Source organism: Drosophila suzukii, chromosome 3 (genome assembly GCF_043229965.1).
Source record: "Drosophila suzukii chromosome 3, CBGP_Dsuzu_IsoJpt1.0, whole genome shotgun sequence".
Lineage (NCBI taxonomy): Eukaryota > Metazoa > Arthropoda > Insecta > Diptera > Drosophilidae > Drosophila > Drosophila suzukii.
The window spans coordinates 9,727,188-9,754,326 of record NC_092082.1 but is presented as its reverse complement, the minus strand read 5'-3'; the positions used below and the strand labels follow the sequence as shown (position 1 = coordinate 9,754,326).

General features: G+C 45.0%; 7 protein-coding genes across 14 annotated transcripts in view; 5 read left to right on the top strand and 2 right to left on the bottom strand.

Annotated features, from left to right (window-relative positions):
* Nucleotides 1-1,164: 1,164 nt before the first annotated feature.
* Nucleotides 1,165-11,129, top strand: LanB2 (laminin subunit gamma-1). The gene is made up of 10 exons (XM_017079132.4): nucleotides 1,165-1,313; nucleotides 3,380-3,751; nucleotides 4,331-4,464; nucleotides 4,522-4,649; nucleotides 4,713-5,327; nucleotides 6,085-6,496; nucleotides 6,931-9,516; nucleotides 9,582-9,918; nucleotides 9,987-10,287; nucleotides 10,350-11,129. The coding sequence occupies exons 2-10, from the start codon at nucleotides 3,557-3,559 to the stop codon at nucleotides 10,559-10,561; spliced, it is 4,920 nt and encodes a 1,639-aa protein (XP_016934621.2). The 5' UTR covers nucleotides 1,165-1,313; nucleotides 3,380-3,556; the 3' UTR covers nucleotides 10,562-11,129.
* Nucleotides 11,013-12,953, bottom strand: Or67b (Odorant receptor 67b). Its single transcript, XM_017079133.4, has 10 exons — nucleotides 12,786-12,953; nucleotides 12,625-12,724; nucleotides 12,429-12,567; nucleotides 12,183-12,374; nucleotides 12,020-12,124; nucleotides 11,795-11,963; nucleotides 11,639-11,744; nucleotides 11,476-11,577; nucleotides 11,265-11,420; nucleotides 11,013-11,208 (listed from the first exon to the last, which is right to left on the bottom strand). The coding sequence occupies exons 1-10, from the start codon at nucleotides 12,920-12,922 to the stop codon at nucleotides 11,152-11,154; spliced, it is 1,263 nt and encodes a 420-aa protein (XP_016934622.3). The 5' UTR covers nucleotides 12,923-12,953; the 3' UTR covers nucleotides 11,013-11,151.
* Nucleotides 12,954-14,001: 1,048 nt separating this feature from the next.
* Cyp40 (Cyclophilin 40) lies at nucleotides 14,002-15,763 on the top strand. The gene is made up of 4 exons (XM_017078341.4): nucleotides 14,002-14,199; nucleotides 14,272-14,516; nucleotides 14,727-15,047; nucleotides 15,116-15,763. The coding sequence occupies exons 1-4, from the start codon at nucleotides 14,118-14,120 to the stop codon at nucleotides 15,617-15,619; spliced, it is 1,152 nt and encodes a 383-aa protein (XP_016933830.3). The 5' UTR covers nucleotides 14,002-14,117; the 3' UTR covers nucleotides 15,620-15,763.
* Nucleotides 15,764-15,800: 37 nt separating this feature from the next.
* Nucleotides 15,801-27,139, bottom strand: part of fry (Protein furry) — a 51,907-nt gene continuing 40,568 nt past the window's right edge. For 3 of the 8 annotated variants that reach the window (XM_017078330.4, XM_017078336.4, XM_017078331.4), the window contains 8 exons: nucleotides 19,939-21,523; nucleotides 19,367-19,873; nucleotides 18,680-19,306; nucleotides 18,408-18,437; nucleotides 16,953-17,909; nucleotides 16,646-16,891; nucleotides 16,221-16,587; nucleotides 15,801-16,159 (listed from right to left, as the gene is read on the bottom strand). In XM_017078330.4, coding sequence (XP_016933819.3) covers nucleotides 15,975-16,159; nucleotides 16,221-16,587; nucleotides 16,646-16,891; nucleotides 16,953-17,909; nucleotides 18,408-18,437; nucleotides 18,680-19,306; nucleotides 19,367-19,873; nucleotides 19,939-21,523 — 4,504 coding nt within the window. In that variant the 3' untranslated portion in view covers nucleotides 15,801-15,974. Of the gene's footprint in view, nucleotides 16,160-16,220; nucleotides 16,588-16,645; nucleotides 16,892-16,952; nucleotides 17,910-18,005; nucleotides 18,054-18,407; nucleotides 18,438-18,679; nucleotides 19,307-19,366; nucleotides 19,874-19,938; nucleotides 21,524-27,139 lie in introns of all 8 variants that reach the window. The other 5 variants (XM_017078333.4, XM_017078337.4, XM_017078338.4 and 2 more) reach the window with 3 other exon arrangements.
* On the top strand, nucleotides 23,165-24,087 carry LOC108012865 (serine protease 1). Its single transcript, XM_017078343.4, has one exon. It carries the CDS (start codon nucleotides 23,183-23,185, stop codon nucleotides 23,957-23,959), a length of 777 nt encoding a protein of 258 aa, XP_016933832.3. The 5' UTR covers nucleotides 23,165-23,182; the 3' UTR covers nucleotides 23,960-24,087.
* Nucleotides 24,755-25,303, top strand: LOC136116919 (serine protease 1-like; the record flags this gene model as incomplete). The annotated part of the gene is made up of 1 exon (XM_070996272.1): nucleotides 24,755-25,303. A coding segment is annotated over one exon (504 nt), but the record flags the coding sequence as incomplete, so codon positions are not given.
* Nucleotides 25,724-26,586, top strand: LOC108012864 (serine protease 1). Its single transcript, XM_017078342.4, has one exon. The coding sequence runs from the start codon at nucleotides 25,724-25,726 to the stop codon at nucleotides 26,531-26,533; it is 810 nt and encodes a 269-aa protein (XP_016933831.2). The 3' UTR covers nucleotides 26,534-26,586.

Below are 27,139 nucleotides of genomic sequence, written 5' to 3'. Positions count from 1 at the left end.
TAAATGAAAATTGTTTATTATTCTGGGGATTTGTTGGTGACTTGAATAATTGAAAAAGTTGCTGATTTGTGCCTTCCTTCAGGTGTTTTACTTATAAATTTACCTTAAATGTGATGCCAACAGACAAATTGAATTTAAATATCCCGCCAATACATTGGTGTTGGTTAACGAAAGCAAGCAGTTAAAGCAGTACAATACAAGTTCCAAATGCGGCCTTCTTATGGCGCCACTTGTTTTGAATTTTAATTTTAAAGAATAAAGAAAACATAAAATGTCTATAGAGCTTATATTATAAACTAGTAAATAATAATATAAACAAACAAACAAATATTATATATCACTAAATGTTGTGAAATAAAATTGGTGACGAAAATTTATTCTGATTCCAAAAAGTACCCATTAGGTCTTGTTTAGGTAATCTTTGTACAAATGGAAAATTATAGGGAGCTTAAGTTTAATCCACTTTAATGAATACAAAAGGTTTTTTTCCTTGCCTTTTTGCATGTGGTAAGTATCAGGCTTGACGGAAAAAATTTTAATTTTGTAAAGATTCTTAAATTCCACTTTTGTGATAAGCCTTTGGAGCGGCTTATCGGATTTTAACAAATGAAATGTCGAAGATCTTGTTATTTAACAGAAACAATAACTCGATTTGATTAGACCATGGAATATAATATTAATAATAGCATATTTACGTTTTATTGCATACTATTTAAGCATAGAAACCCCAACTATAGTAATCCAAAGGTTAAAAAACGACAACATTTTACATTTCCAATGCTTCTTGAATGAAACAGAAAGTGCGACGTCGCTAGCCTTCTTATCAGCACGGAAGGCGATAACCTGCTAACTACAAACTAGCCGGAAAGTAGAGCAGAGAACATTTCGTGCCAGCATCCAAGACAAATATTCTGGCAATTACTGTGAGACAAAACCTATATGATGAACACAGTTTAAATATTTGCCCGCCTAAATGAACAATTAATGGAATTCGTGTGCTGTTTGGCGAAGAGAGAGGCAATTAAACAGAAGTACGTCCATGAGGAAGATCATCGCAACTGGAGAACTTAGGTTCAGACCAACTCCCGGGCCACAAGTACTACTCCAACCAGATCCGTCTGCTCTCTCACAGTTGCAGATACAATATATGTATAATAATACAGCCGCAGATACAGATACTGAGCGGCGAGCAGAGAGTTTCACTCAACGAGCGGAGATCGAGCGATCGGATCCGTTGGGTCTGGCATTCCTCGAGAGTCAGTTGAGCATTGGACGTCCTCGATAGCGGTTGCCAGCGTCTTCTGAGCGACGAAGTAAGTGTTGTTAGTGGTGCATCTAGTGGAACGGAGCCCACTCGGAGTCTCAAGTTTTCTCGGGTCACCTTTTAGTTTGTTTTTTCGTTGACTTCGCTGTCGGCCAGGCTAGGCAGAAAAGCACTGCCCCTCTAGATAAAAAGTATCTCGCATGTGTACGCTGTGTTTACCCGTGAGGTTCTTGCCTTCGAGGTGCCGATACAATTACACGAAAAACGAGGCAACACAATCCCAACTCAAAAAGCCAGTCAGCAGAAATGCAACAGGGCAGAAAAGTGTGCACACAATTGTGGATAATAACTGCAGTTCATCGAAAGGTGCCAAGGTGCCAGTCCTATGAATAATAGTTGGAATATGTTTTATGGATATCACCGAAAAGTGCCATGTGTTGCAGCGGAAAATGTATCTACCATATAAATATAGCCGATAAATAAACGAAAATAACGCAGTTGCTGCGCCCTCTGTGCATCCGTGAGATACGAAACGGAGTTCGTAAAAGTATCTGAGTGTGTTTTTTGAGTGCTTTCCTTCGATTTCCCTCTACCTGCTGTTTTTGTGAGTGTGCGTGCGGCTGAACCAGTGGATAAAAACAAACCGAGCAATAAAGATACAGACCAAAAGGTGCAAACAAAAAAACGCATTTAAGCCTAACGGAAAACAGAAACGTACTCGCCATAGAGCTATAGTTTTTATATAGAGTGTGATATCATCTAGTTCGTAGCCCCAAATTCTTATCGCCAAAGGAACTCGTGTTCGGTTTCATAGGAGCGTATCTCGTCGCAGCTCAAAACCCAGTCAATACATATGTGTACATTATACTCCTCTATATATGCAATACGGGAATCTCAAATCTGAATGGAGCGGATGTAGATGTTCGTTCCGACCATATATATAGTATGTGTGTGCGGAGTGTGTAGTTCCAGTATCAGTGTTATGTGGGCTGTGTCTTGGCCTCGCCTGAACTCTGCGCAAAGGGTTCATCTGAAAGTCGGGCGGCCTGACAACAGATTTCGTATAGTTACGATCCGTAAAGAACTCAGCGCCTGATAAGCCAAGACAATGAAGTAAAACGGGATCTCGGTGGAGGAAATAAATGGGTGCCATTGATAAAAATATATAGTGATTATATTTAGAATTTATGTGCAAACAGTTTTTAGACAAATAAAACTCGGTTGTGGACTGTGTGTGTATATACAAATATAATAAAACCCCAATCCGGACCTCGAGCTGAAAATATTTTTGGAATAGAACGAGCCGGCGCTTCTAGGAATTCAAATTTGGAACGAGACCCCGTGATATTGGTTTCACTGAATGAAATTCCAGAGGAGTATTTCTTTATAAGCCCTTTCAGCTGTATACGATACACCCTGGAATTCCGCATCTCACCCACGTAAACTGGTATTTTCCTGTATCCAAGGGAATCTTTTGAGCTTTTCTCTCATATTGCATTCTGTTTCCGAGGATGTGATATCATCTACCCGCAAATACTAAGTAAATATTTGCTAATTAGTGCCTCTGCTCTACTGAATTCATAAAAAATAAACACATTAATCTTGGATCTGCAAAATCTAAATTGATCCAACCTTGCAGCCAGTGCAGTCTATATACTAAGACTTTAAAATCCTCATTACTGAAAGGCATCATCCGCAATTGTTGCGGTTGCAGCTCGAAATTGAGAATGGGTATGAGTAGATGTAGAGGAGTAGATGAAATCATCGCATAGAATTACTTCAAGTTCCCGAATAGCCAAATACACATGGCGGTGGGCAGTACAACTGGAACTCATGCTCGAGAGTTTATTTATGTCTCTGTAGCTCACACGGCTGCTTGTTGTTTGAAATTTTCATTTGCAGTTTTTGCCTTTCGAGTTTTCGTTTTGTTTACCCAAAAGCAAATGAACTCATTGCCGGTCCGCGGACAGTAAAGTTTATTTTTCGAGCGATTTGCTCGGCGAACTAATTAAAAATCGGCCCCAGTCTCCGCAGCAATATGTACCACACATGTTTTCAAAATTTTTGGTGGTATCTAAACTGATTCATAATCATATAATCTCATGCATTTTCCAGCATATGAAGTCGCTCAGGCACCATCAGTAGGAAATATTCCGTAATGAATTGAAGAGAGACACGAGAAGAAGGAACCTCGAAGCTACGAAGAAAACCAAATAGTCTTAGGATCTGGTCCATATCCCAGCGAAATACACCCACCTGTAGCTAAAGAGCCACCCAAAAACCAAACCCACCATGAAACGCAGCCGGTGGAGCCACAGTGGCTCCTCCACGGCGCGTCCTTTGCTCATTGGAGTCCTGATCGCCTGCTGTTCCACCATCATCCTGGCCGCCCAGCGCCCACCCATCAACTCCGTTGGAGGCCATGAGCTGCGGGGGGTGGAATACTTGCCCGCCCTGGAGTGCTACGATCCATATGGCAGACCGCAGGTAAGGGGGCGGAATTTACCCGCTTTGTTTGTCCACAAACCAATTGAAGAGAATTGGAAATTAGCGGTTGGGCATTCTGCTTTTGGGTTGGGTCAATTCGAGCGAGAGATGCATATTAATTGAGCCATATAAAGCGACAGTTTCGGGGAATAAAACAAATTAGAGGAAGTTCTGGGAATGTGAAATTAAAAATAATGGACTCTTACAATATTTAATTTAAAATGAACACTCAAGTTAATTTACTTCTTGATATTAACAAACTTTTAGGAACGAGTACTATAGGATATAAGTTAAAGTTTAGGTCTCTAATTTTATGGGTCAAATTTACTTATATGGTAGTTAAATGGACTTATGGAATTGCCAATTTTATCAATTATATAATTTCTGTCTCAACAACAAAATACTTAGTGGTCTTATAGTAGTTTTACTATTAAATAGCAGTTACATAACTATTTTATTAGAAAATGTGTAAATTCTATTTATCAATTGTTATTATTTGTAGTCGATGTAGGAACTGGATATTTAGGATATATATGAAAAATTCAGGACTGAAACATTCCTAATCTTATTTTAATTTAGAAATGTCTGCCTGAGTTCATCAATGCTGCCTTTCAACTGCCCATCGAGTCCACAAATACCTGTGGTGAGCCAAAGGACACCCACTTTTGCGTACAAACGATGAATCAAAATCATAAAAGCTGCGAGTTTTGCAGGTGAGTGTAGGAATCCAATATATATAAATCAATAAATGAAAACCTTTCTTATTCTAGACTCAATGATCACAATACTACCTTCCTGACGGATAAGCATAAAGCGGAAAACTCCACCTGGTGGCAGTCGGAGACCATGTACGAAGGCATTCAGCATCCCAGCTACGTGAATCTTACTTTGAACCTAGGTAGGTGTAATACATAGATGATCTAATAAGAATCATCTTTATAATCATTTTTTTTAACTCCAGGCAAATCCTACGATATCACGTATGTGAGCATTCTGTTCCGCTCGCCTCGTCCCGAGTCCTTTACCATTTACAAGAGGACCTCGCAGACCGGACCCTGGATTCCCTACCAGTTCTACAGTGCCACCTGTCGAGACACATACTCCCTGCCCGATTCGAGGGCCATTCGCAAGGGGGAGGGCGAGGCGCATGCCTTCTGCACCAGCGAGTACAGTGATATCTCGCCATTGAGGGACGGAGGTATTGTCTTCTCCACGCTGGAGGGTCGTCCCAGTGGCATCAACTTCGAGCGCAGTGCGGAGCTGCAAGAATGGGTCACGGCCACGGATATCCGGATCACCTTGGACCGCCTGAACACCTTCGGTGACGAGGTCTTTGGGGATCCCCAGGTGCTGCAGTCCTACTTCTATGCCATCAGCGATATTTCTGTGGGTGCCCGTTGCAAGTGCAATGGACATGCCAGCAAGTGCGTCCACAGCACGGGAATGCATGGCGAGAGGACCGTGGTCTGCGAGTGCCGTCACAACACCGACGGTCCCGACTGCGATCGCTGCCTGCCGCTCTACAACGACCTCAAATGGAAGAGGTCCACCTCCACGAAAGTCAACGAGTGCAAAGGTAGGGGCTGTATAATAAAAATATTTGAGGAACCCCTACCTATCTACAAAACCTTGAGTCTGAGTACATTTTTTAAAAAATTTAACAATTATACAGAAGACTGTCAAAAGCGATACAAATACAAGCACGTATTTAAAGATTAATATAAAAATAATAATAACAATAATATCATAAACCATTGTTGTTAAAAACAGTTTAAAAATCTTTTCAAAACGTGAATGAATTTCGATTAAGATAAGAGAAGAATAGGTTGGAACCAAAGGTTTTCCAAAAAGACTTACTGAAATACTGTTTGTTATGAATAAATAGGTTAAAACTAAAAGTTTTTTAGGAGGATGTTATAAATGTTAGAAAAAAATGTTATTTAGTTTATATGATGATGATATCCCACAGCTCAAAAATTGTCTAAACTTGTTTTTTCAAACTGCAATTTTCCTAGGGTGAAGAGATGAGCTTTCAGGTTTTTCAATCAGCTGGACACAGTGTCCAGTCTAAAGTCTCTATATAAGGACAGACAACTTTGCCGTTAGAGGCACTCTAAGTTAAGAGCATTGAAGACAGCCCATCAGTCATGTTTGTGCCTTGCTTGCCTGCAGTCTTCTTATTACCACTGGCTTTTGTCCAAGGCTGGTTAAGTAATTACAGTCTAGAGACGAATCTTATAGGGCCAGGAGTGCCGAATTGGTATCTGATTAACTGTATAGCTAATGTAGGGGAAGACAAGGAAAATCCACTGAAATATACTATATCTCCGTAGCCTGCAACTGCAATGGACTGGCGGACAAGTGCTTCTTCGACGCACAGCTCTTCAACCTGACGGGTCATGGAGGTCACTGTCTGGACTGCCGGGAGAATCGCGATGGTCCCAACTGCGAACGCTGCAAGGAGAACTTCTACATGCGCGAGGATGGCTACTGCATCAACTGCGCCTGCGATCCCGTGGGCTCCAGATCGCTGCAGTGCAACAGCCACGGCAAGTGCCAGTGCAAGCCGGGAGTGACGGGCGACAAGTGCGATCGGTGCGAGAACAACTACTACCAGTTCGGACCCCATGGATGCCAGCAGTGCGGCTGCGACAGTCGGGGATCCCATGAGAACACCCCCGCCTGCGATGCGGAGACCGGAATCTGTTTCTGCAAGGGCAACGTGGAGGGCAGGCGCTGCAACGAGTGAGTAGTTGCAATCTATAAGATAACTATGCTTTATCTTTGATCCGCTTTTGCTCAATAAACCCTAAGTCTCTCTTAACCCTAAGTCTTCTCAAACTCATGTTAACTTTAGTCTTTAAGTTAAACTAATTTTTTGGAAATAATATGTTGCCCTAAATCATGCTAGTCTTTATTTAACCAAGCTGAAGACCAAAAGTTTGTCGACTCTTTTCTTCATTTTTACTCTTACTGACAGATTACAAACTAAAACTTTAACATGACATTAAAAAATCCGTCGTTAGAAGCTTAAGAAATCTCGTTCGTAAAACTAACATCTCATTAAGAAAATAACCATGTCATCCCGAACCTCCAACCACTCTCTGTCAGATAACTAACGAGAACTTTAACATGACTCATAGAAATCAAGAAACCTACCTATATCCCTATATCCACAGATGCAAACCCGGCTTTTTCAACCTGGACAAGACCAACCGATTTGGCTGCACCCCCTGCTTCTGCTACGGACATACCTCGGAGTGCATGACGGCACCGGGTTACTCCATTGTCTCGGTGACCTCCAACTTTAACAAGTTCAAGGAGCGCTGGACGGCCGCCGATTTGAACCAACGCGAGGTGGACATCAAGTACAACCAGTACAGCCGGAGCATTGGAACCACTGCCCAGGGCAATGAGCACGTGTATTTCCAGGCACCGGATCGTTTCCTCGGTGATCAACGTGCCTCCTACAACAGGGATCTGAAGTTCAAGCTGCAGCTAGTTGGTCAGGTGGTCAATACCGGAGTGAGTGATGTAATCCTGGAGGGAGCTGGCAGCCGCATCTCGCTGCCCATTTTCGCCCAGGGCAATGGAATACCCGATCAGGGTGTGAAGGAGTACACCTTCCGTCTGCACGAGCATCATGATTACCAATGGCAACCTAGCCAGTCTGCCCGTGGATTCCTCTCCATTCTGTCCAACCTGACGGCCATCAAGATCAGGGCCACGTACTCCGTGCAGGGTGAGGCCATCCTGGACGATGTGGAGTTGCAGACGGCTCATCGCGGTGCAGCTGGTCATCCGGCCACTTGGATCGAGCAGTGTACCTGCCCGGAGGGTTACCTGGGCCAGTTCTGTGAGTCCTGCGCCCCTGGCTACCGGCACAGTCCCGCCCGCGGAGGACCCTTCATGCCCTGCATCCCCTGCGATTGTCATGGTCATGCGGACATCTGTGACTCGGAGACGGGCAGGTGCATCTGCCAGCACAATACCCATGGGGATAACTGTGATCAGTGTGCCAAGGGATTCTATGGCAATGCGTTGGGAGGAACTCCCAACGACTGTAAGCGGTGTCCCTGTCCCAACGATGGTGCCTGCCTGCAGATCAACGAGGATACGGTTATATGTACGGAGTGTCCCAAGGGCTACTTCGGTTCCCGTTGCGAGCAGTGCAGCGATGGCTTCTATGGAGATCCCACAGGACTCCTGGGCGAAGTGCAGACCTGCAAGAGTTGCGACTGCAATGGCAATGTGGATCCCAATGCCGTGGGCAATTGCAATAGGACGACGGGTGAGTGCCTGAAGTGCATCCACAATACGGCCGGAGAGCACTGCGATCAGTGTTTGTCGGGACACTTTGGTGATCCTCTGGCCCTGCCCCATGGACGTTGCGATCGCTGCAGTTGCTACGAAGCCGGAACCGAGCAGGATGAGCAGAGCATCACGCGATGCGACCAGGTCACAGGTCAGTGTCATTGCAAGCCCAATGTGATTGGCCGGGATTGTGGAGAGTGTCAACCGGGTTACTTCAATATCCGATCGGGTAATGGATGCGAGAACTGTCTGTGCGATCCGGTGGGCAGCTTCAACTCCACCTGCGATCGGTACACTGGGCAGTGCCACTGCCGACCTGGAGTCACTGGTCAGCGATGTGATCAGTGCGAGAACTACTTCTATGGCTTCTCCAGCGAGGGCTGCAAGCCATGTGAATGCGACGAGAGCGGCTCCAAGGGATTCCAGTGCGACCAGAATGGCCAGTGTCCTTGCAATGACAATGTCGAGGGACGTCGCTGCGATCGCTGCAAGGAGAACAAGTACGACAGACATCGGGGTTGCATCGATTGTCCCGATTGCTATAACCTTGTCCAAGATGCCGCCGATTTGCATCGCGCCAAGTTGTTCAATCTCAGCCAAACGCTGGACGAGATTGCCCGCACCCCGGTGACCAATGACGATGAGTTTGAGGCCAAGCTAAAGGCGGTCCAGGAGAAGGTGGCCGTCTTAGACCAGGATGCTCGCGAGAATTCCGGTGAGGGTGGTAAGACCTATGTTGAGGTCATCGATGATCTGCACAAGCATTTGGACACCGTGAGGGAGCACCTGGAGAGTGCGGATAAGTTCCAGTCGGATGCCAATGCCGAGATTGATAAGGCCCGGCAGAACTACACAATTCTGGACCAGATCACCGACAATGCCAAGAAGGAACTTCAGCAGGCTCTCGATCTTCTGAGTGACGAGGGTGCCCAGGCCTTGGAGAAAGCCAAGGAGAAATCCGTTCAGTTTGGCCAGCAATCCGAGCAGATCTCGGACATCTCGCGCGAGGCACGTGCCCTGTCCATCAAACTGGATTCGGAGGCTCAGTTTGATCTAAAGAACGCAAAGGATGCCAAGGATGCAGTAGAGAAGGCCCATCAGCTGGCCAAGAGTGCCATCGAGCTGCAGGAGAAGATCGGCACGGAACTGCAGACCGAAGTAGGTTTGGAGCTGAGTCATGTGAAACAGTCGCTGGGCACCGTCATCCAGACCTCCAAGGAGGCTCTGCGCAAGGCCAACGAGGTGTACGATACCGCCTTGACCCTCCTGAACGATGTCAACCGTCAGACCCAACCGGAAATCGATATCAGTCAGCTGAAGAAGGATGCAGTGGCGGCCAACGAGCGGGCGGATGAGCTGCTCCAGCAGATCAACGATTTGTCCAACAGCAACGGCGAACTCTTTGCCGATTTCGAAACGGAGCAGGAACTGACGGAAACGCTTTTGAAGAGGTGGGTTCTTTGGGTTGTCTTTCTCTATTAGATCTTTTGTAACTTATCCTAATCTTAACTTCCAGAGCCGAACAGCAGCAGCAGGAAGACACCGATCTGCTGGCGCGGGCCAAGGCTGCCCACGACAAGGCCACCAAGGCAGTGGAGCAGGGTGACAATACCCTCAAGGAGGCCAATAATACCTACGAGAAGCTGGCCGGCTTCCAGTCGGATGTCCAGCGAACTTCGGAGAGTGCGGAGCAAGCCCTGCAGACTGTGCCCAACATCGAGAAGGATATCCAGAATGCCAAGAGCCTGATCAGCCAGGCGGAGGAGGCCCTGGACGGAGCCAACAAGAATGCCAACGAGGCCAAGAAGAACGCCCAGGAGGCGCAATTGAAGTACGCCGAACAGGCTTCCAAGGTAGGTTGATCAATTTGCGGTTGATTTGGTTCAAAATTAATTTTGAATTTTCTATAATTTTTCTCCAGGATGCCGAGCTGATTCGCCGCAAGGCCAATGAGACCAAGGTGGCCGCCCGCAATCTGCGAGATGAGGCCGACCAGCTCAATCACCGGGTGAAGCTCACCGAAATGGACATCTTTAAGCTGGAAGAGAGCTCAACCAAAGACGACAATCTGGTGGACGATGCCAAGCGAAAGGTGGGTCAGGCCAAGGCCGATACCCAGGAGGCCCAGAAGCAGATCGAAAAGGCCAATGCCGAGCTGACGGCCATCAAGGATGAGCTGGAGAACCTGAAGGACATCAACACGGGCGATTTGGATAAATTGGGTAGGTTAAAGAATCCTCTTTAAATCGAAAATTTTATAAAACTAATCCAACCAACTCCGCAGAGAATCGTTTGGCCACTGTGGAGGGTGAGATCAATCGTGTCAACCTGACGGGACGCATTGAAAAGTACCGGGAACAGCGCACAAAACAGAAGAATCTGATCGATAAGTACGACGCCGAGTTAAGGGAGCTCAAAGATGAGGTCCAGAATATTGGCCTTATTTCCCAGGCTCTCCCCGAAGGCTGCTTCAGTCGCAACCGCCTGGAACCCTAGAGCTCCACCCCTCCCCACTCCCAATAACAACTACTTCAATTAAAACTAAGTACGAGAAAACGGGGATCAGATCAGAACGAGACGAACAAATCAGATTTATGATAGAACGTAGTCGTTGAATGAAATTATGTAATTTTAGTGCCTTAGCCGAAATATTCTGTTTAGTGACCAGACAAGGTTCCACCAAGGAGATCAACTGAGCAACGTTAAGCTTTAACGCATCATCGTTCGCATATTGTATGCCATATACCCTAATGATACAAGAGGATGCCCCCGTCGATAATCAACTGCCAACTGTGCTTCACCAGTTTCAAGCCAGCAACGAACTGTATTATATGTTAAAGAATAACTAATCGAAAATGAAAAACACAAGACCTTGTACTCCAATCCGATAATCCAATCGCATATCTCTATCTCTGCCGTAGCTCCACCTGAAACCTATACTAAACACTTATATATTAACATATTTGTCATCTACGTTTAATGTGTCAATACAATTACCATGTATCTTTGTGTATAAGTCGCTTAAAGAGTTTCCTTTCAAAATATAACTTTTCCAACGTTGTAATTTTGTAAAGGCTGAAATTGATTTATTTGTTGTTCATGTTTCGTAGGAGCAGAAAGAAGTTTGCACTCAGCCGAAACACCTGAAATGGGTTTTAGACTATTTTATAGTCAACACTAGCAATTTGAAATACAATACCTGCACCAGGAATTTGTGGGAGAGACTGGTAAATCCACCCACACTCAAAACTAAAGTTCGACGTGAGAACAGCAGCATCATTTTGATTATGAACTTGAATTCCTTTGTCTCATTATACCAGCTACAGTTGTACCAATCATAGAATAGTAGTTCACTCTGAAATATGATATTTCATTCAGAAAGTAAATATTAATACTATCATATAACTCACCTGGGTCTCAACTTTCTGTGCACTCACGTTATAGAGGGTGATCTCCAAAGCTATGGTCACAAAGTAGACCATAATCATGCCCATCCACACCCATCCAACTTCCTAGTTATCGATTTTAAAATTAAAAGGATTCATAAAGCCCATAGGTAATAAAACAACCTACCAATACTGTGCTGATCTTATAAAGTAACATGCAGATCAAAATACTGCTTACAGAGCACTGAACCAGGATAATATACTTGAAGAGGTTTTCAATTTGATCATGATGGCTAAAATAAATTTGGTTAAAATGGGCTTATAAAAGAAGAAGCTTGTTTACTTTGATATGCGAGAAAAGAGCCTCACGCAACACTGGAGATATTTTACTCTCAGATGCTTAGGAACTAGGACATCCGAGGTAGAATTTTGAACCAGAAACCGCAAGACTTTTATAAGACCAGACTCATATCTAGTGAGGACCACAAATAGACTGTTGAAACCAAACACAGCTACCCGAAAAAAATCTCAAATAAGATTCAAAATAAAGACATTAATAAATACTTACCAAAAAAGCACCAAAACGGACCAGATTGCAGAAGAAAGAAGCGAATCACATAAGAAGGAAATTCAAACTTTCCCAGTTGTACATATGGAACAATGGCTGGGTAAGCTGAAATGTTAAAAATAAGGTAAGACGGAAGAAAATGTCTTTCCAAAATTTCACATACTCAGGGTCATTTCACAGGTTTCCTTAACAATATAGCAATCGTACATATATTGAAAATAGGGTCGCATTGTGTAGTATATCACAGGCATGCAGACGATCTTGAAGAAAAACATAACCTGTTTATCAATAATAAGCCAATTGTCCATCAAGATCAAGCTGAGTGCTCTTAGAAGCTCCTGTTTTTTGGGCAAGTCTGTGAAAATTTGTTCGAAAAAGTTAATACACCTAAATGATTTTACTGTCTTACCCAATTCAAAGAGCCCCAGAGACTTTAGGACCTGGCCTGTCTCTGTAGAAAACACCAGTTTGGTACAAGAATCAACGTTATTCTGAAAGTGAAACATCTTTACCACGCCAACGCTCAGTTGAAAGGTGAGTAAAACCGCCTGGTAGGACACACACAAATTAAGGAATAAACTAGATAGTAAATAATCTAAGCAAACCTCAACATAGGTCTCAAAAGATATCATGTAATTTTCCATTATGAAAGCGATGAGGCTGTATATGATACTCAGGTTAACAATCAAGACCGCAATGCGAGTTCTAGGTTAGAATGATATTATTAGCACATCAATCTTGATAAGGACAGAACAGTACTGCTTACAGTCGGCAGTATTTTGAGCTACGCTTCCTTGGTGCAATATTAACACCCAGCGCGTAGGCACTGTACTCCACCCACAGAAGCCCCAATTTGGGCATACTGTCGATGCGCTCGAGCTCCTGATCCAGTTGGTCCTGCATTCCTTGTAGTTAATTCTAAGACTGTTTAAAGACAACCTGTACCCTATCTTTTTAAGGCATTTGCAAAGGCTTTTTGAACTCAATTAGTAGCCCAAATTATATGGTTCCCATGGAATAATTGGCTATGAGTTGTGGTTATTGTGCAACTCGGCAGAGAACACAAATAATTAACTGAACTAGATGGGCGTGTCTCAAAAGCATTAAAAATTTAGACCTCATTGAGGGTGTATGGCTACCAAAGTCACAAGAAAGCCTTGCAATGAAATTAAAGCCAGACTTCGTAGAAAGGAAATTTTACGATAACGAAAAAAAAGGAAACAAGCATCACTTTAAACCAATGTTTATAGTACTTAAAGCTTAAAGTTTCCTTAAAGTTTGAATATAGAATTTAAGAAAGTTATTAGGATTGATAGTCTATTATTTTAAATTGAAGTGTGCCAACAAGTTGCTCAACCTTTACAACGAAATAAATATATAATTCTTTAATAGTGAAATACTCGGAAATCATATTCAATATTTTATAGAAGAGATACTAGCGATCCAGGAAGCCATTAAAATCTGCATGTCATACGTACGGACTCGCTTTCCTTAATCTCGTCTATCACCAATCACAACAACCACCCCTTCTACGCCACATCTGTAAGAAACTTTATCACCAAACACTTCCCCATAATTTCCCTCATCGTCGTCCCTAGTCATATAGGGATAACATGAAACGAAAAAGCAGACGACCAAGCAGACACCAATTTACTAAAAGTTATATACATGGATTCTACATGTATATAACATGTTGTTGTGTAGATAGATCTACAATGTAAATAAAACTGGTTGGTTATGGGGGTGTACTTGCTAAACGCAGCTACACAATGCATAAAGAATCTTTTTTTTTTCAATTTAAACAAAAGAAGTTATTTTAAAACTTCAAAATGCTGAATAATTTGCCATAGAAATTGTACTTTCAAAGAAAGGGTTCTGATAATCAGTCGCAATATTTGTATTAAGGGTCAGTGTGCAGAGGCTATAAGCCGTGAGCAGCTGCAGGTGTTTTGGGATTTCCCTACCACAGCCACATTATTAAAATAAGGTAAACAAATTTATTCGCAACTTAGTAATCGGGTGATAATTTTGACCAGCCTGGTCTAGTTGGCGGGCAGGGATAAGTCACATAACTCAGAGCCCGCCCTTCAGGGCGAACATGGACGAACGCAAGCTGCTCCGGGCAGTGAAAGCTACCAATCCGCTGGTTTACCTGGACATTTCCATTGGCAAGGAGGATGGTGAGTGGATTCTGACCGAGATTGAGGCCATTGCCATGCCAACCAGTTGAATCTTCTGTATTAATCTCGCAGCGGGTCGCATGATAATTGAACTGCGCAAGGATGTTGTGCCGAAGACAGCGGAAAATTTCCGTGCTCTTTGCACGGGCGAATGTGGCATCGGTACCATGGGCAAACCACTCCATTACAAGGGCACCAGATTCCACAAGGTCAAGCGCGTCTTTGCCGTCCAGAGTGGGGATGTCGTTAATAACGATGGAACCAGCGGGGAGAGCATCTACGGTCCAGTATTTGAGGATGAGAACTTTGAACTCACGGTTGGTCGAATTTTAAGCAGGGGCCACCTAGGTCCCTAGAGATTCTTAATCATTTAAAGGTTCCATGGATAAGGACCCCAATTTGATGATCCTTTTCTCTTCCAGAGCCTTTTCAAGTGATTAGAAATCTTAAAAGACCTTAAGGGTGTCTTATACCTTCTTAAAAAAGATTCTCTTGTACCCATGCTATAATTAACAAATCATCCCCAGCACAACGAAGAAGGCGTAGTCAGCATGGCCAACTACGGCAAGCCCAACTCCACCAACTCACAGTTTTTCATCTCGGCCGTCGGCTGTGAGAATCTGAATGGAACCAACGTAGTCGTAGGACGTGTTCTACGCGGTCTGGGTATTGTAGCTGAAATGGAACAAAACTGCAATGACGAGGGCGATCCCACGGCGGAGATCGTGATACGAGACTGCGGGGAGATAGCTTCTGGCGAGGATTGGGGTCTCGAGTGCAGCGACGAGACGGCGGACAAGCTGCCCCCCTATCCGCAGGACTGGCCCCGCAAGTTCGGCAAGTTCACAGTAAGTGAAGATAAGATTTTCCATTTCAAAGCTGCACTACTGACCCAATTCCAATACCCCCACTTCAGGCAGACGCGGCGGTGGAGCTGCTCACAGTCATACGCCAATCGGGCAATCACTTCTACAGTCTCGGCCGCTATCACGAGGCCCGTGCAAAATATCGCAAGGCCAATCGTTACTATCATTACCTTAGCAAACAGTTCGGCTGGCAGCAACTAAACCCCTTTAAAAAACACCTCGTCGATACGGATCTGCAGAAGATAGACGGCTTCTCCGTGGTGAACAATATTAACTCAGCCGCCGTTGACCTAAAACTGGGGAACTATATTAGTGCTAAGAATGATTGCACGGAGGCCATTCGTCTGGATCCCAAATGCAGCAAGGCTTTCTACCGACGTGGCCAGGCACAGCGTGGTTTGCGCAACTACGAGGAGGCCATCAATGATCTGAAGAAGGCGCACAATCTTCTGCCCGAGAACAAACAGATCCTAAACGAACTGAATAGCACCAAGCAGCTCCTGGCCCAGTACAACCGACAGCAACGAAATGCGCTTAAAAATCTATTTGCCTAGCTGGCAGCGAGTCACCATTTTCTTGGATCGTTTTGAATTTGTTTTTAGTTTAATACGGACCTGAATGGCTTCATTGAATGTAAATAATTATTAATAAATATTGTTGTTTTACCAACAGTCAGTGGTTTACCACAAGAAAGGTAATTACCAAGATGATTCATTTTAGAAGGAGAGAATAGACTTATTGTGCTGTAATTGATAAATATATTGGATCGTACCTAACTCACATTTGTTTTCGCATTCAATAATAATGATCGCTTACGTACACCAAAGTGTCTAGTATGCAGCTTACATACTAAAAGATTACATATAAAAGGGAGCTTAGATCTGCGAATAACTTAGTCTACAGATTAATTTAAAGATTTGTCACAATGTCCTGTTCGCTGCGATGCAAGTTGCCTGATGCGCTGCCCGCCGAGTAGCTCTTCATGCTGATCTCCATGTTAGTAAGAGCGCTGGATACGTGATATAAGTTCTCCGAGAGAATGGCATAAACCTCAAACAGTTCCGAGTCGGATTTGGATACTATGAAGGCTTCTGCTGGAAAGGTAGGAACATTTTTACATTACAAATCTCTAAAATTATAAACACTTATAATTACCTGTGCGATCCTTCATAATACCATGCGCATATGCATTCAGTATCACGGACATATCATCGCATTTCTGGCGATTGTCCAGGCTGCTATAGCTAAATATGGTCAGGTTTTGATCACCGCTGGCGTTGAGCGTCGAAATTCGTCGATACTGACGCACATGAGCTATAGCGCTGGGCCATCTCTGCAGATCGATGTGCTCGTTAAGGGCAGCCTCAAACTCCTCATGGGTCATCGGCAAGCCGGGAGAAGGCGTCGGGGTGTGCTCGCCCTCCGTTGAGGTGGAGGATTCCAAGCAATCCAGTTCGGCCTCGCTGGTGTAGCGCACCAAGGCATCGCGAACCAGGGCATAGAGATCGGATATGTCATGCATCTGCAAAGCAATATATTAGAGTAACTAACTCAAACTGAAATTTCATCTTTTCACTCACGTCTTCGTTGATACGGAAATGATTCACCACATTCGAGGATATCTTGTGATTAGATTCGATAAGCAGCAGCAGTTGGAACATCAGCTTGTAAAGGGAACGGCCCAAGTCGAGGACCACCTCAGTTGAGGCTGGATCGAAGGGCATGTAGGCTACGCTGGAGGAGCTGGGCAACTCAAGGCCAGAAGCAGCTACATCTGCCTCGTTGAAGAGAGACAGTTTACAACTGGTCTTCACGGCATCCAGGCACTAAAAATAAAACAATTTAATTTACAAAATTTACACATTTTTCATTGATGCTTTACTATACCTCCAAAACCTGATCTTTGCGATCAAAGAAGGTCTCTAGATGCTCTTGCACTTCCAGAACATTGAAACGCAGCGTTTCAAAGAGCTTGGGAGTGGTGGCCTGCAGCTCGCTGCACCAAACCTGGGGAGGATCCGCCCGAGAACTTAGGAGATCCGTGAAAAGGGAGATCCTATTGCCCAGCTGTGAGCCAATGCCGGTGAAGAATTTCTTGGCTTCCTTGGAAATGTTAATAGTCTTGAAGGTAAGCTCCTTGATCAGCCTGTATAACTGCTGCAGCAGTTCCGAGGTGTGGGCCGAGGGTTGATTGACCAACATAGCCTGCAACTGGAGACGCCAGTTTTCCTCCGCCTCATCGCGTATAGCTGCAAAACGAATTATGCCGGGTAGATGCGGCGAGGCATTGCAGGGTGTGAGGTCACCCAAATCTCCAGCACTTGATCCACTTGTATCGCTCCTCGACACCGAATTTCGGCGCCTTCGCTCCCTGAGACTCAGCGAAGTGGGAGGCACTGCACTATAGCCAGACTTCAAGAACGACTGACGATGATCCTCATCCAATGGTGATTCGGATTCGGCCTCCTCATCCGAAGAATCATCTGCAATCTGTCGCTTTCTCTTGCTTAAGATGGGAGTCTTATCACTGAAGCTGTCCTCCAGGGCTGATGAGTGACCTCCCTTGATGGAGCCACCAATGCCACTGCCGCAATTCAAACGGTCCTCATCGCCCTCGAAGAGCTGGTGGCGACGAACACCCCAATTGAAGTTGTCCGTCGACTCGCCGGCAATACTGTCCTCGTACTCCAGGAAATCAAAGTCCTTGAAGACGGTGAAATCGGGTTGACCATCGTCGCGCCTCGAGCCACTGCTCAGATCGCCCTGAGGACCCGAGGTCTCTTCTGTGGAAGAAGCGGCCGAGGACTGGCGCTCCATCAGATCCGAAGATTGGCTGAAGATCACCTATACGTACAGTTTACAAAGATTAGTTAAATTTCACAAAAACTTATGATAAACATTCAGATGATTATATAGAAGAGTATTAGAGATAAAGCTTACGCTTTGTCTGGTCGCAATCGATCCGGTTAGTAGTGACGTGCTCAACGACTAAATGTGTTTGCATAAAGAGTATAAACGAAAAGTACAGTTTGTAACAAAACATGCGACATGCAAACGGAACAACGGAAAAGGGAAAGCAAATGGCGGTATTTTTGTGTGACTGGAATGTGTGGAATGAAACATAGGCCAACCAAAAATGATGATTATAATAATTTTCATATCAAATTGAACTTGACATTAACATTATCTTACTAAATTTTCAAAACGAAAGATATACAAATTGAAGATCTGTAAATATCAAGTTCAAAATGATCAAATTTTATTTCAGAAAAGCTACTACATGCGAGAACCTAAATCACATAAAGCAAAACTAGACGCGGCACATAGAAACGTGTCCTTTACCTTTGAGCAAATTGAGTTTATGAAATCGTCCTAGATATGTTTCGATTTTGGTATCGGATTGATTGGTTAATGATGATAATGCGTGTTAGTTTTTGGTTTGGTTTGATATTGGATTTGGTATTGGTATTTGGTATTGTATACATGAAAGAAAAAGAGTTAGAGGTAAATAATTGCAAAAATGCATGAGAAGAGGGGAGAGCTCTAGGGGAGCCTAATGCATGCACTTGGCTATGTACAAGCGGCCGGCTGGGAGGATCTTGGGCATCACTTACCGAGGGCGATTTGGGCAGCCCGACACGCTGCCCGCAGGTGGTCAGCAGATTGACCAGGCACTCACGCACACGACACTGCGACATCCAGGGACGTTTCCATCCACTCAGCGGCACCGTATCCGCCGGCGACAGGCTGGCACTGCGTCGTGGAGAGTTGGGTGTTCCGACCACGCTGCTCCCGGCTCCGATGGCATGTTGCTGCTGTTGATGCTGGGCCGCTGCTGCGGCTGCCATGGCCGCCACATTGGTGTGCGATCGCTGCTGCTGCATCTGGGCATTGGCCTGCTGTTGGACAGCACTTGGCGCCACCGTCACTGTGGTGGCATTCGTCAAAGTGGAATTCAACGAAGAGCTGCCCGTGGTGGAGGCGGCTCCGGTGGCCACTGGCTCCTCCGTCTTCAACAGGATGCGACGACCGATCAGAGGCGTTTGTGAGACATCGAAGGTGAACTCCATGGTGCGACCGGCCAGTTCCTTTTTACAGAACATATCCGAGTCCGGATATGCGCCATAGAAAGAGAACGATAAGCCGGCGCTGCTGCCGTCACTGGGTGGTACCACCTGCAGGGACGAGCTCCGGGTCACGATCAGCTTCAGAATCTTCAGCGAATCCTTCCAGTTAACCGTCTAGAAACAGAGAGACAAATTGAAAAAAACACATTTGCTAAACTTAAATTTGCAACTTACATCCAGATACTTTCCAATGGCCCTCAACAAATCCGCATTGATGGTTTGAGCCTGCGGAGCCGACAAATCCACGTAGTGCAGCATGCAGTGAATCACATTCAAAACGGGCACCTGCACCTGTTGCGGTCCCTTCTCCAGGACTTCGATGAGGAACGCCACCATATGAAGGCCCATGTGGGCATAGGTGTCATGCAGATACTTGACCACACACTTAGTCCATTGGAAGGACTCCTTGCAGAAGGTCTTCCGGCTGTAGAGCGTCATCACAGTGCCCAAGTTCTCCAGCTTTGCTCCGAGCTCTGTGGATACTTGAGCTATATTCTCCGCACTGCGAATGCAGATCTCATTGGCGTCCTCGTAGTGCAGTAACATGTAGGGCAGCAGGGCAATCACATTCATGGGGAAGGCGCAGCTCTGGGTGGGATCACAGACGGGCAGGGTCAGCAAAGGGGCAAACTGAGAGAGCAGGGTGATGGTGGGTTCGTAGGTGGCACTGTGGGTGCAGCCCTAAAAGGGGAAAAGCGAAAAACATCAGTAAATCTCAAAACGTTAATGGGAATTTAGAAACCTACCTTTAGGAGCAATGCGTGCACACCCGGATAGGCCGTCCACTTGAGCTGCTGCTGCAGCTTCTCCACTTTGTCCCGCGCATCTGGGCGATCTAGTGGCAAGCGGTGCAGCACCCTGGTCAGCAGGCGTAGCGCCAACATAAACTCATGCTCGTAATCCGATTCCAGCAGGGAAACGGAGAGCCAGAAAAGCTGCGCCAATATGGTCATCTTGTCGTCCTGCGTGGCCGTATCCCCCAACATCTTCAGGCTCTGGGCGCTCCGGGAACGAGAAAGTGCTGATCCAGCTCCTACGCCCCCACCTCCCACGCCAAACTTGCAGACCACACTACGTTCCAGATCGATTCCCGAGGATCGGTTTCTCAGCTCCACCTGCTTGTCGCAAGGTGAATTATTGGCCTTTCTGCCGCAATAAGATACGGAGTAGCTGGTGCTTCTTCCATGACTGGGTATTGAGTAGTTCGAAGATTGTGGGGTCATGCCCGATGGGGATTTCTTGCCAGGCAAAATTGAGTTGGGTCCGCCATCCTTGTTATTCAGATTTGGCGTACTCTTAAATATATCCTTCATCACGTCCAGTGGTCGGAAGTCCGAGTCCAGGCTATCCACAGCAGCCTCTAAGGTAAGCAGCAGTTCAGTAACATATCCCTGCATGTCCTCACCCTGCTCGGCCACAGTTTCTACCAATCTGGAGAGTATATCAGACAGCATCCTTGAGTTGATCGGCACATTCAAAGCCCTGAAGATCTGCAGGCATCGTCCTGCATAATGGCGAGATGAGCAGGATAGTCCCAGCTGGAGGGCAGTCTGCGCCCAGCGCTCAGCGATGCGAGCTTGGGGATAGCTATCCGCGAAGACCTTGACCATGTGCTTGAGGAAGCAGCTCAGTTGCTCTGCAGACTTCACGGCCCACACCTTGGCCGTAATATCCTCGTAGTTCCACAGTGGCTGACACGTGTCCTGGGCGAGGAACTTCAGCAGGCTCTTGATCACATGGGCAATGGGCATACTGGGACCTGGTTGTGGAGGAGCATGCTCATCGGGATGGATTAGCGGCACCTCTGAGTTCTCCGAGTTATTCGGATTTATTTGCAGGGCAGCTGGGGTGGCTGTCAAGCCAGGAGGCGTGGTATTCTGTCCGCTCTGGGAACCTGCTTGCTGCTGATTCTGCGGCGTTTGTGAAAGATTCTGCTGGTGCGCCGCTATGATCGTCGAGCTGGAGAGATTATGCTGCAAGGCATAGGCCGCCGCCTGGGGACTAACGTGCATCAGATAGCTGTCGAACTGCTGGTGCAACTCCGTGAAATTATTATCAATCACGGGAAGAGCTGGAACCGTGAGTCCCAGGTCCAGTTTACTGGTCTCGCTGTTCAGCAGGATACGGGCCACCGTCAGGTGATCATTGTGCTCCGCCAGCACGATCAGCAGATTCACGCACAGTTGCTTGCAATGCTCCCGAACTATGATACGCGTGTGGTCCAGTCCAAGGAACAAGATGTGCAGCATCAGCGGAAGGTGCAGGGTCCAGTCGATCCCAGGAATTCCGTCCACCACAATGTCTGTGAGCAGCATAACGGCCACGTTGCATCTGCAAGGAAATCGAGCATGAAAATGGGTTAAAAATGTGACCCTCGATTAAACGAAAACTTTTAATATAGAGTATTAGAGATTTCAATCACAAATTCATAGAGGTATCACACGTCAAAATCGGACTCTAATAACTAAAGTTATGGAATCTGGAAGTGCAGTTTTGGGTCTCCATTCGGAAAGCCATTGGAAATACGGAAAATTGAACATGAAAATGGGTTAATATTTTGACCCTCGCCCAAAAGAAAACTTTTAATGTAGAACATTAGAGAATTCAACCACAAACTCATATCACACGTCAAAATCGGGATGAAATTACTCAAGTTATAGAATTTAGAAGTGCAGTTTTGGGTTGCTTTTTGAAAGCCATTGGAATTACGATAAAATAGAACATGAAAATGGGCTAAAATTTTGACCCTCGCCCAAAAGAAAACTTTTAATGTAGAACATTAGAGAATTCAACCACAAACTCATAGAGGTATCACACGTCAAAATCGGGATGAAATTACTCAAGTTATAAAATTTAGAAGTGTAGTTTTGGGTTGCTATTCTGAAAGCCATTGGAATTACGATAAAATCGAACATGAAAATGGGTTAAAATTTTGACCCTCGCCCAAAAGAAAACTTTTAATGTAGAACATTAGAGAATTAAACCACAAACTCATAGAAGTATCACACTTCAAAATCGGACTCCAATAACTAAAGTTATAGAATCTGGAAGTGCAGTTTTGGGTCCCCATTCGGAAAGCCATTGGAATTACGAAAAAATCGAACATGAAAATGGGTTAAAATCTTGACCCTCGCCAAAAAGAAAACCTTAAATGTAGAACATTAGAGAATTTAACCACAAACTCATAGAGGTATCACACGTCAAAATCGGACTCCAATAACTAGAGTTATGGAATCTGGAAGTGCAGTTTTGGGAAAGCCATTGGAATTACGGAAAAATCAAACATGAAAATGGGTTAAAATTTTGACCCTCGCCCAAAAGAAAACTTTTAATGTAGAACATTAGAGAATTCAAACACAAACTCATAGAGGTATCACACGTCAAAATCGGGATGAAATTACTCAAGTTATAGAATTTAGAAGTGCAGTTTTGGGTTGCTATTCTGAAAGCCATTGGAATTACGATAAAATCGAACATGAAAATGGGTCAAAGTTTTGACCCTCGCCCAAAAGAAAACTTTTAATGTAGAACATTAGAGAATTCAACCACAAACTCATAAAGGTATCACACGTCAAAATCGGACTCCAATAACTAAAGTTATAGAATCTGGAAGTGCAGTTTTGGGTCCCCATTCGGAAAGCCATTGGAATTACGGAAAAATCGAACATGAAAATGTGTTAAAATTTTGACCCTCGCCCAAAAGAAAACTTTTAATGTAGAACATTAGAGAATTCAACCACAAACTCATAGAGGTATCCCACGTCCAAATCGGAATGAAATTACTCAAGTTATAGAATCTAGAATGCAGTTTTGGGTTGCTATTCTGAAAGCCATTGGAAAGACGGTGAAATTTGACTATCTCAGCTAATTACGGGACTCATTAGGTGTCTAAAGTTCTGATAGCTCTCTGAAGTTGGGAAACTAATTACCACCAGCAGCAAATCTCCTATAAAACGGAAAAATCTTAACGATTTCAATTTATTCCCCAACATGGTCATTAAGGTTCTATTGTTAGTACTGTTAGTGGCCACCGCATGTGCCCACAGGAATCGCAATCGCACTGCTCATCACGATGATCTCAAAGATATCATTGTTAATGGGTATCCGGCGTACGAGGGCAAGGCACCTTATACCGTGGGTCTCCGACTTAGCAATGGAGCGGTTGGCGGAGGATCCATTATAGCCAACACCTGGGTCCTGACCGCCGCCCACTGCCTGACCACCGACTCCGTGACCATCCACTACGGCTCAAATCTGGCCTGGAACGGTAAGATCCAGCATACGGTGAACAAGGATAAGTTTATCCTTCACCCTGGATTTGGAAACAGCGCTGGCCATGACATCGGGCTGATTAAGACGCCCTACGTGGGCTTCACCAACCTGATCAACAAGGTCGCGCTGCCCAAGTTCAGCCAGCAAAGGGAGCGGTTCGAGAACTGGTGGTGCGTGGCCTGCGGCTGGGGAGGATTGGGAAATGGAAAGTTGGCCGACTGGCTGCAGTGTATGGACGTGCAGATCATCAGCAATGGCGAATGTGAGAGGTCCTATGGATCGGTGGCCTCCACCGATATGTGCACCCGGGCTGCCGATGGAAAGTCTGTGTGTGGAGGCGACTCTGGCGGAGCACTGGTCACACACGACAACGCCATCCAGGTGGGCGTCATCGTGTTCGCTTCCAGCGGCTGTAAATCTGGGCCATCGGGATACACCCGTGTCTCCGATCACTTGGACTGGATCCGGGAGAAGTCGGGAATTGCCTATTACTAACTTCGAAAATTGACAATGGAAATAAATTGAAATAAAATCTTTATCTAATCTATCTACTATACACATTCTGATCTGTTACAATAGAAAAGTACTTATGTAAATATATATCCACTGAATGCTGCAACAAATTATTGTTCAACTCTTTTCGTTACTTTTTACTTCAGGGTCTTTTTAAGAATTATGGTGACGTTACCTACAATCCTCAAAAACCTAAAACCTTAAAAAAAAAGAAAATGTTGTATACCCTTGATTTTTTTAGAAAATGTTATTAATTATATTATGGAAAGATTTTCCTAATGGCAGGTGTCCCATTCGTGAGACATTCAAAGTTAATAGTGCTAATAGTTTTGACAATGAACTAATAGAGAACCTGGAAACAGGTGTTCAATATAGACGAACAAAGGTATTTCAAAAAACCTTTATTAATTTGCATATTGTTATATTGTCATCCCTGACAGTATTTATATGATTTAAGGCAAACAAATCAATATATTGCAATAGATTCATAAATCCAGTTTAAGCGTGTGCACAGTATGTACAATGTACATAGTTGTTCTATCTAAAATTACATTATCATCAAGCAAAACACCTAGCAAAACCCCCAATAATATCTTAGCTAATGACACCATACATTAAATATCGGGATCCCTGATAACTCTCCAGATTTTAAGAAACTAATTACACCTATTTGCTACCGTTATGCAACATTTTCTACCATAAAAAGAGGAAACCATTGCAAGGTACATTCAATTAGCAACATGACCATGAAGCTATTGGTATTGATTTTGTTTGTGACCACAGCCTGTGGCCACAGGAATCGAACGGCAAGACTTCTTCCGTCATCCCGGATATCCCGATGTTGGAGGCCATGACATCAGACTCATACGCAATCCTTACGTGGGTTTCTCCTTCTTTATCAACAAGGTTTCACTACCCAATCTCAGCCAAAAGGGTGAACGCTTCGAGAACTCGGGGGCTGTGGCCTGCGGCTGGGGAGGAACTGGCAGTGGAAAACTAGCCGACTGGCTGCAGTGCGTCGACGTACAGGTCATTAGCAACAGCGAGTGCATCAAGACCTATGGATCCGTGGCCGATTCCAGTATGTGCACCAGTCCAATTGACGGAAAATCCGTGTGCGGTGGCGATTACGGAGGAGCACTAGTCACCCATGACAACAAAATCCAAGTGGGCGTTATTGCTTTCTCCGCCGCCAGCTGCCAGGGCGGACCATCTGGTTACACCCGTGTCACTGACCACCTGGACTGGATCCAAGAAAAGTCGGGAGTTGCCTATTACTAAGTTGGAAATGTTTGTAAAATATATTCCTAATGAGCTGCAAAATAATGGGTATTGAACTATTCTTGTGTATCTCCAAGGGCCAATTAAGGTAAACAAAGGTAAAGCAGTTAAGTTCCATTTATGTAGCAATCTTGTTGCTTGAATCAAATGGAAAAGTATATAAATATTCTTATCTCTGAGTGATTTCCACGGATACTACGCTTCTGGCTCTCATTCATGAGAGATTACAAATTTAAATTAAAAATTTGATTAGGAAATAAATTAATGGTCCTCGACAAGAAAAGTCCTCGAGTGATAGCAAACTTGTGAATAAATTCTGATTATAAATCAGAATGAAAGTGGACTTTTATAGGTGATAGCGATATGATGTACTTGCACACATTTAACATATCGCCTATCGATGGCTTCCGTCGAATCGTATAAAACCAAGAGTGTGTAGAAGAAAGATTCAGTTGTTTCCTAACCATGAAACTGTTCCTACTAACTCTTTCCGTGGCCTTGGCCCTGGTGGCTGGCTCCCCGGCGCGCCTTAACCGCACCAGCCTGCTGCGCCAGGTGACCTTCTCCGAGGGTCCCGAGGGTCGCATCGTCAACGGCTACCCGGCGCCCGAGGGCAAGGCTCCCTACATCGTGGGTCTGTTCCTCTTGAACGATGGCAGCAACAGCGGTGCTGTTGGTGCTGGTACCATCATTGCCAACGACTGGATCCTGACCGCCGCCCATTGCCTGACCACCGACTACGTCGAGATCCACTACGGTTCCAACTGGGGCTGGAACGGCGCCTACAGGCAGACCGTGCGCCGCGACAACTTCATCAGCCACCCCGACTGGCCCAGCCGTAGCGGCACCGACATCGGTCTGATCCGCACTCCCCGCGTGGAGTTCACCGGCCTGATCAACAAGGTTGCCCTGCCAAGCATGAACGAGCAGAACGAACGCTACCAGGACACCTGGGTCGTTGAGTGCGGATGGGGCGGCATGGACAACGGCAACCTGGCCGACTGGCTGCAGTGCATGGACGTCCAGATCATCAGCAACAGCGAGTGCGAGCAGTCGTACGGATCGGTAGCCAGCACCGACCTGTGCACCCGCCACTCCGACGGCAAAGGAACCTGCGGCGGCGACTCCGGCGGCCCCATGGTTACCCACGACAACGCCCGTCTTGTGGGTGTGATCACCTTCGGCTCTGCTGACTGCCACAGCGGCCCCTCCGGCGGCACCCGCGTTTCCGACTACCTGGGATGGATCCGCGACCACACCGGCATCTCCTACTAAATTGCTTGAGGATTCCTTACTGTTTCATAATAAAGTCTATTGAAAACTGCAAACTGAATTGTAAACTTCTTTAACTATACCATATACCAGCTAATCGACCAAGGGCAACTGGGATATCAACATGTTACTTTACAAAACTTTAAAGATACAGAATTCAGAAGTTCATTTTTATCGGATATGCCCAATAATAAGAGCAGTTTAAAATAACTCAAAATATTTGGCACAGCCGCAAGAAAGTTTCAATAAGGAATTTCACTGCATGGAATTTGTAAACTTTTTACTAGGGTGCAAGGCCAAGCTTACAAACTGTTATAAATGACTTAGGTTGGTTCACTTGTTTTCTAAATTTTAAGTTTGAAACATGGCCAACCGTGAAATGGAGAAAACAATCTTTTATTATGTTTTTACTTTAGTAAAATTAATAGATTGTAATACCATAATAATTATCAGTGAGTAAGACACAGTATCTGCATCCTCATAGCTCTACTATATAGTTAACTTTTCGCTAAGGGTTTTATTAGCAGTTTTAAAAATGTTTGTACGCTATGCCTGTCGTCATGTTTGATCCTATATCTATACGATTTCTTCACGCATTCAAAAGTTTCA

Bases quoted from the DNA above. Each gene is read 5' to 3' on its own strand.
- Cyp40 (XM_017078341.4), top strand. From the start codon at position 14,118: ATGGACGAACGCAAGCTGCTCCGGGCAGTGAAAGCTACCAATCCGCTG. The intron at 14,200-14,271 runs GTGAGTGGATTC...TTAATCTCGCAG, and splicing joins TTCCATTGGCAAGGAGGATG to CGGGTCGCATGATAATTGAA. The intron at 15,048-15,115 runs GTAAGTGAAGAT...CCCCCACTTCAG, and splicing joins GCAAGTTCGGCAAGTTCACA to GCAGACGCGGCGGTGGAGCT.
- Or67b (XM_017079133.4), bottom strand. From the start codon at position 12,922: ATGCAGGACCAACTGGATCAGGAGCTCGAGCGCATCGACAGTATGCCC. The intron at 12,568-12,624 runs GTTTGCTTAGAT...GTGTCCTACCAG, and splicing joins CTTTTGAGACCTATGTTGAG to GCGGTTTTACTCACCTTTCA. The intron at 11,578-11,638 runs GTAGGTTGTTTT...ATCGATAACTAG, and splicing joins ATAAGATCAGCACAGTATTG to GAAGTTGGATGGGTGTGGAT.
- LanB2 (XM_017079132.4), top strand. From the start codon at position 3,557: ATGAAACGCAGCCGGTGGAGCCACAGTGGCTCCTCCACGGCGCGTCCT. The intron at 4,650-4,712 runs GTAGGTGTAATA...TTTTAACTCCAG, and splicing joins GAATCTTACTTTGAACCTAG to GCAAATCCTACGATATCACG. The intron at 6,497-6,930 runs GTGAGTAGTTGC...CTATATCCACAG, and splicing joins GAGGGCAGGCGCTGCAACGA to ATGCAAACCCGGCTTTTTCA.
- LOC108012864 (XM_017078342.4), top strand. From the start codon at position 25,724: ATGAAACTGTTCCTACTAACTCTTTCCGTGGCCTTGGCCCTGGTGGCT.
- LOC108012865 (XM_017078343.4), top strand. From the start codon at position 23,183: ATGGTCATTAAGGTTCTATTGTTAGTACTGTTAGTGGCCACCGCATGT.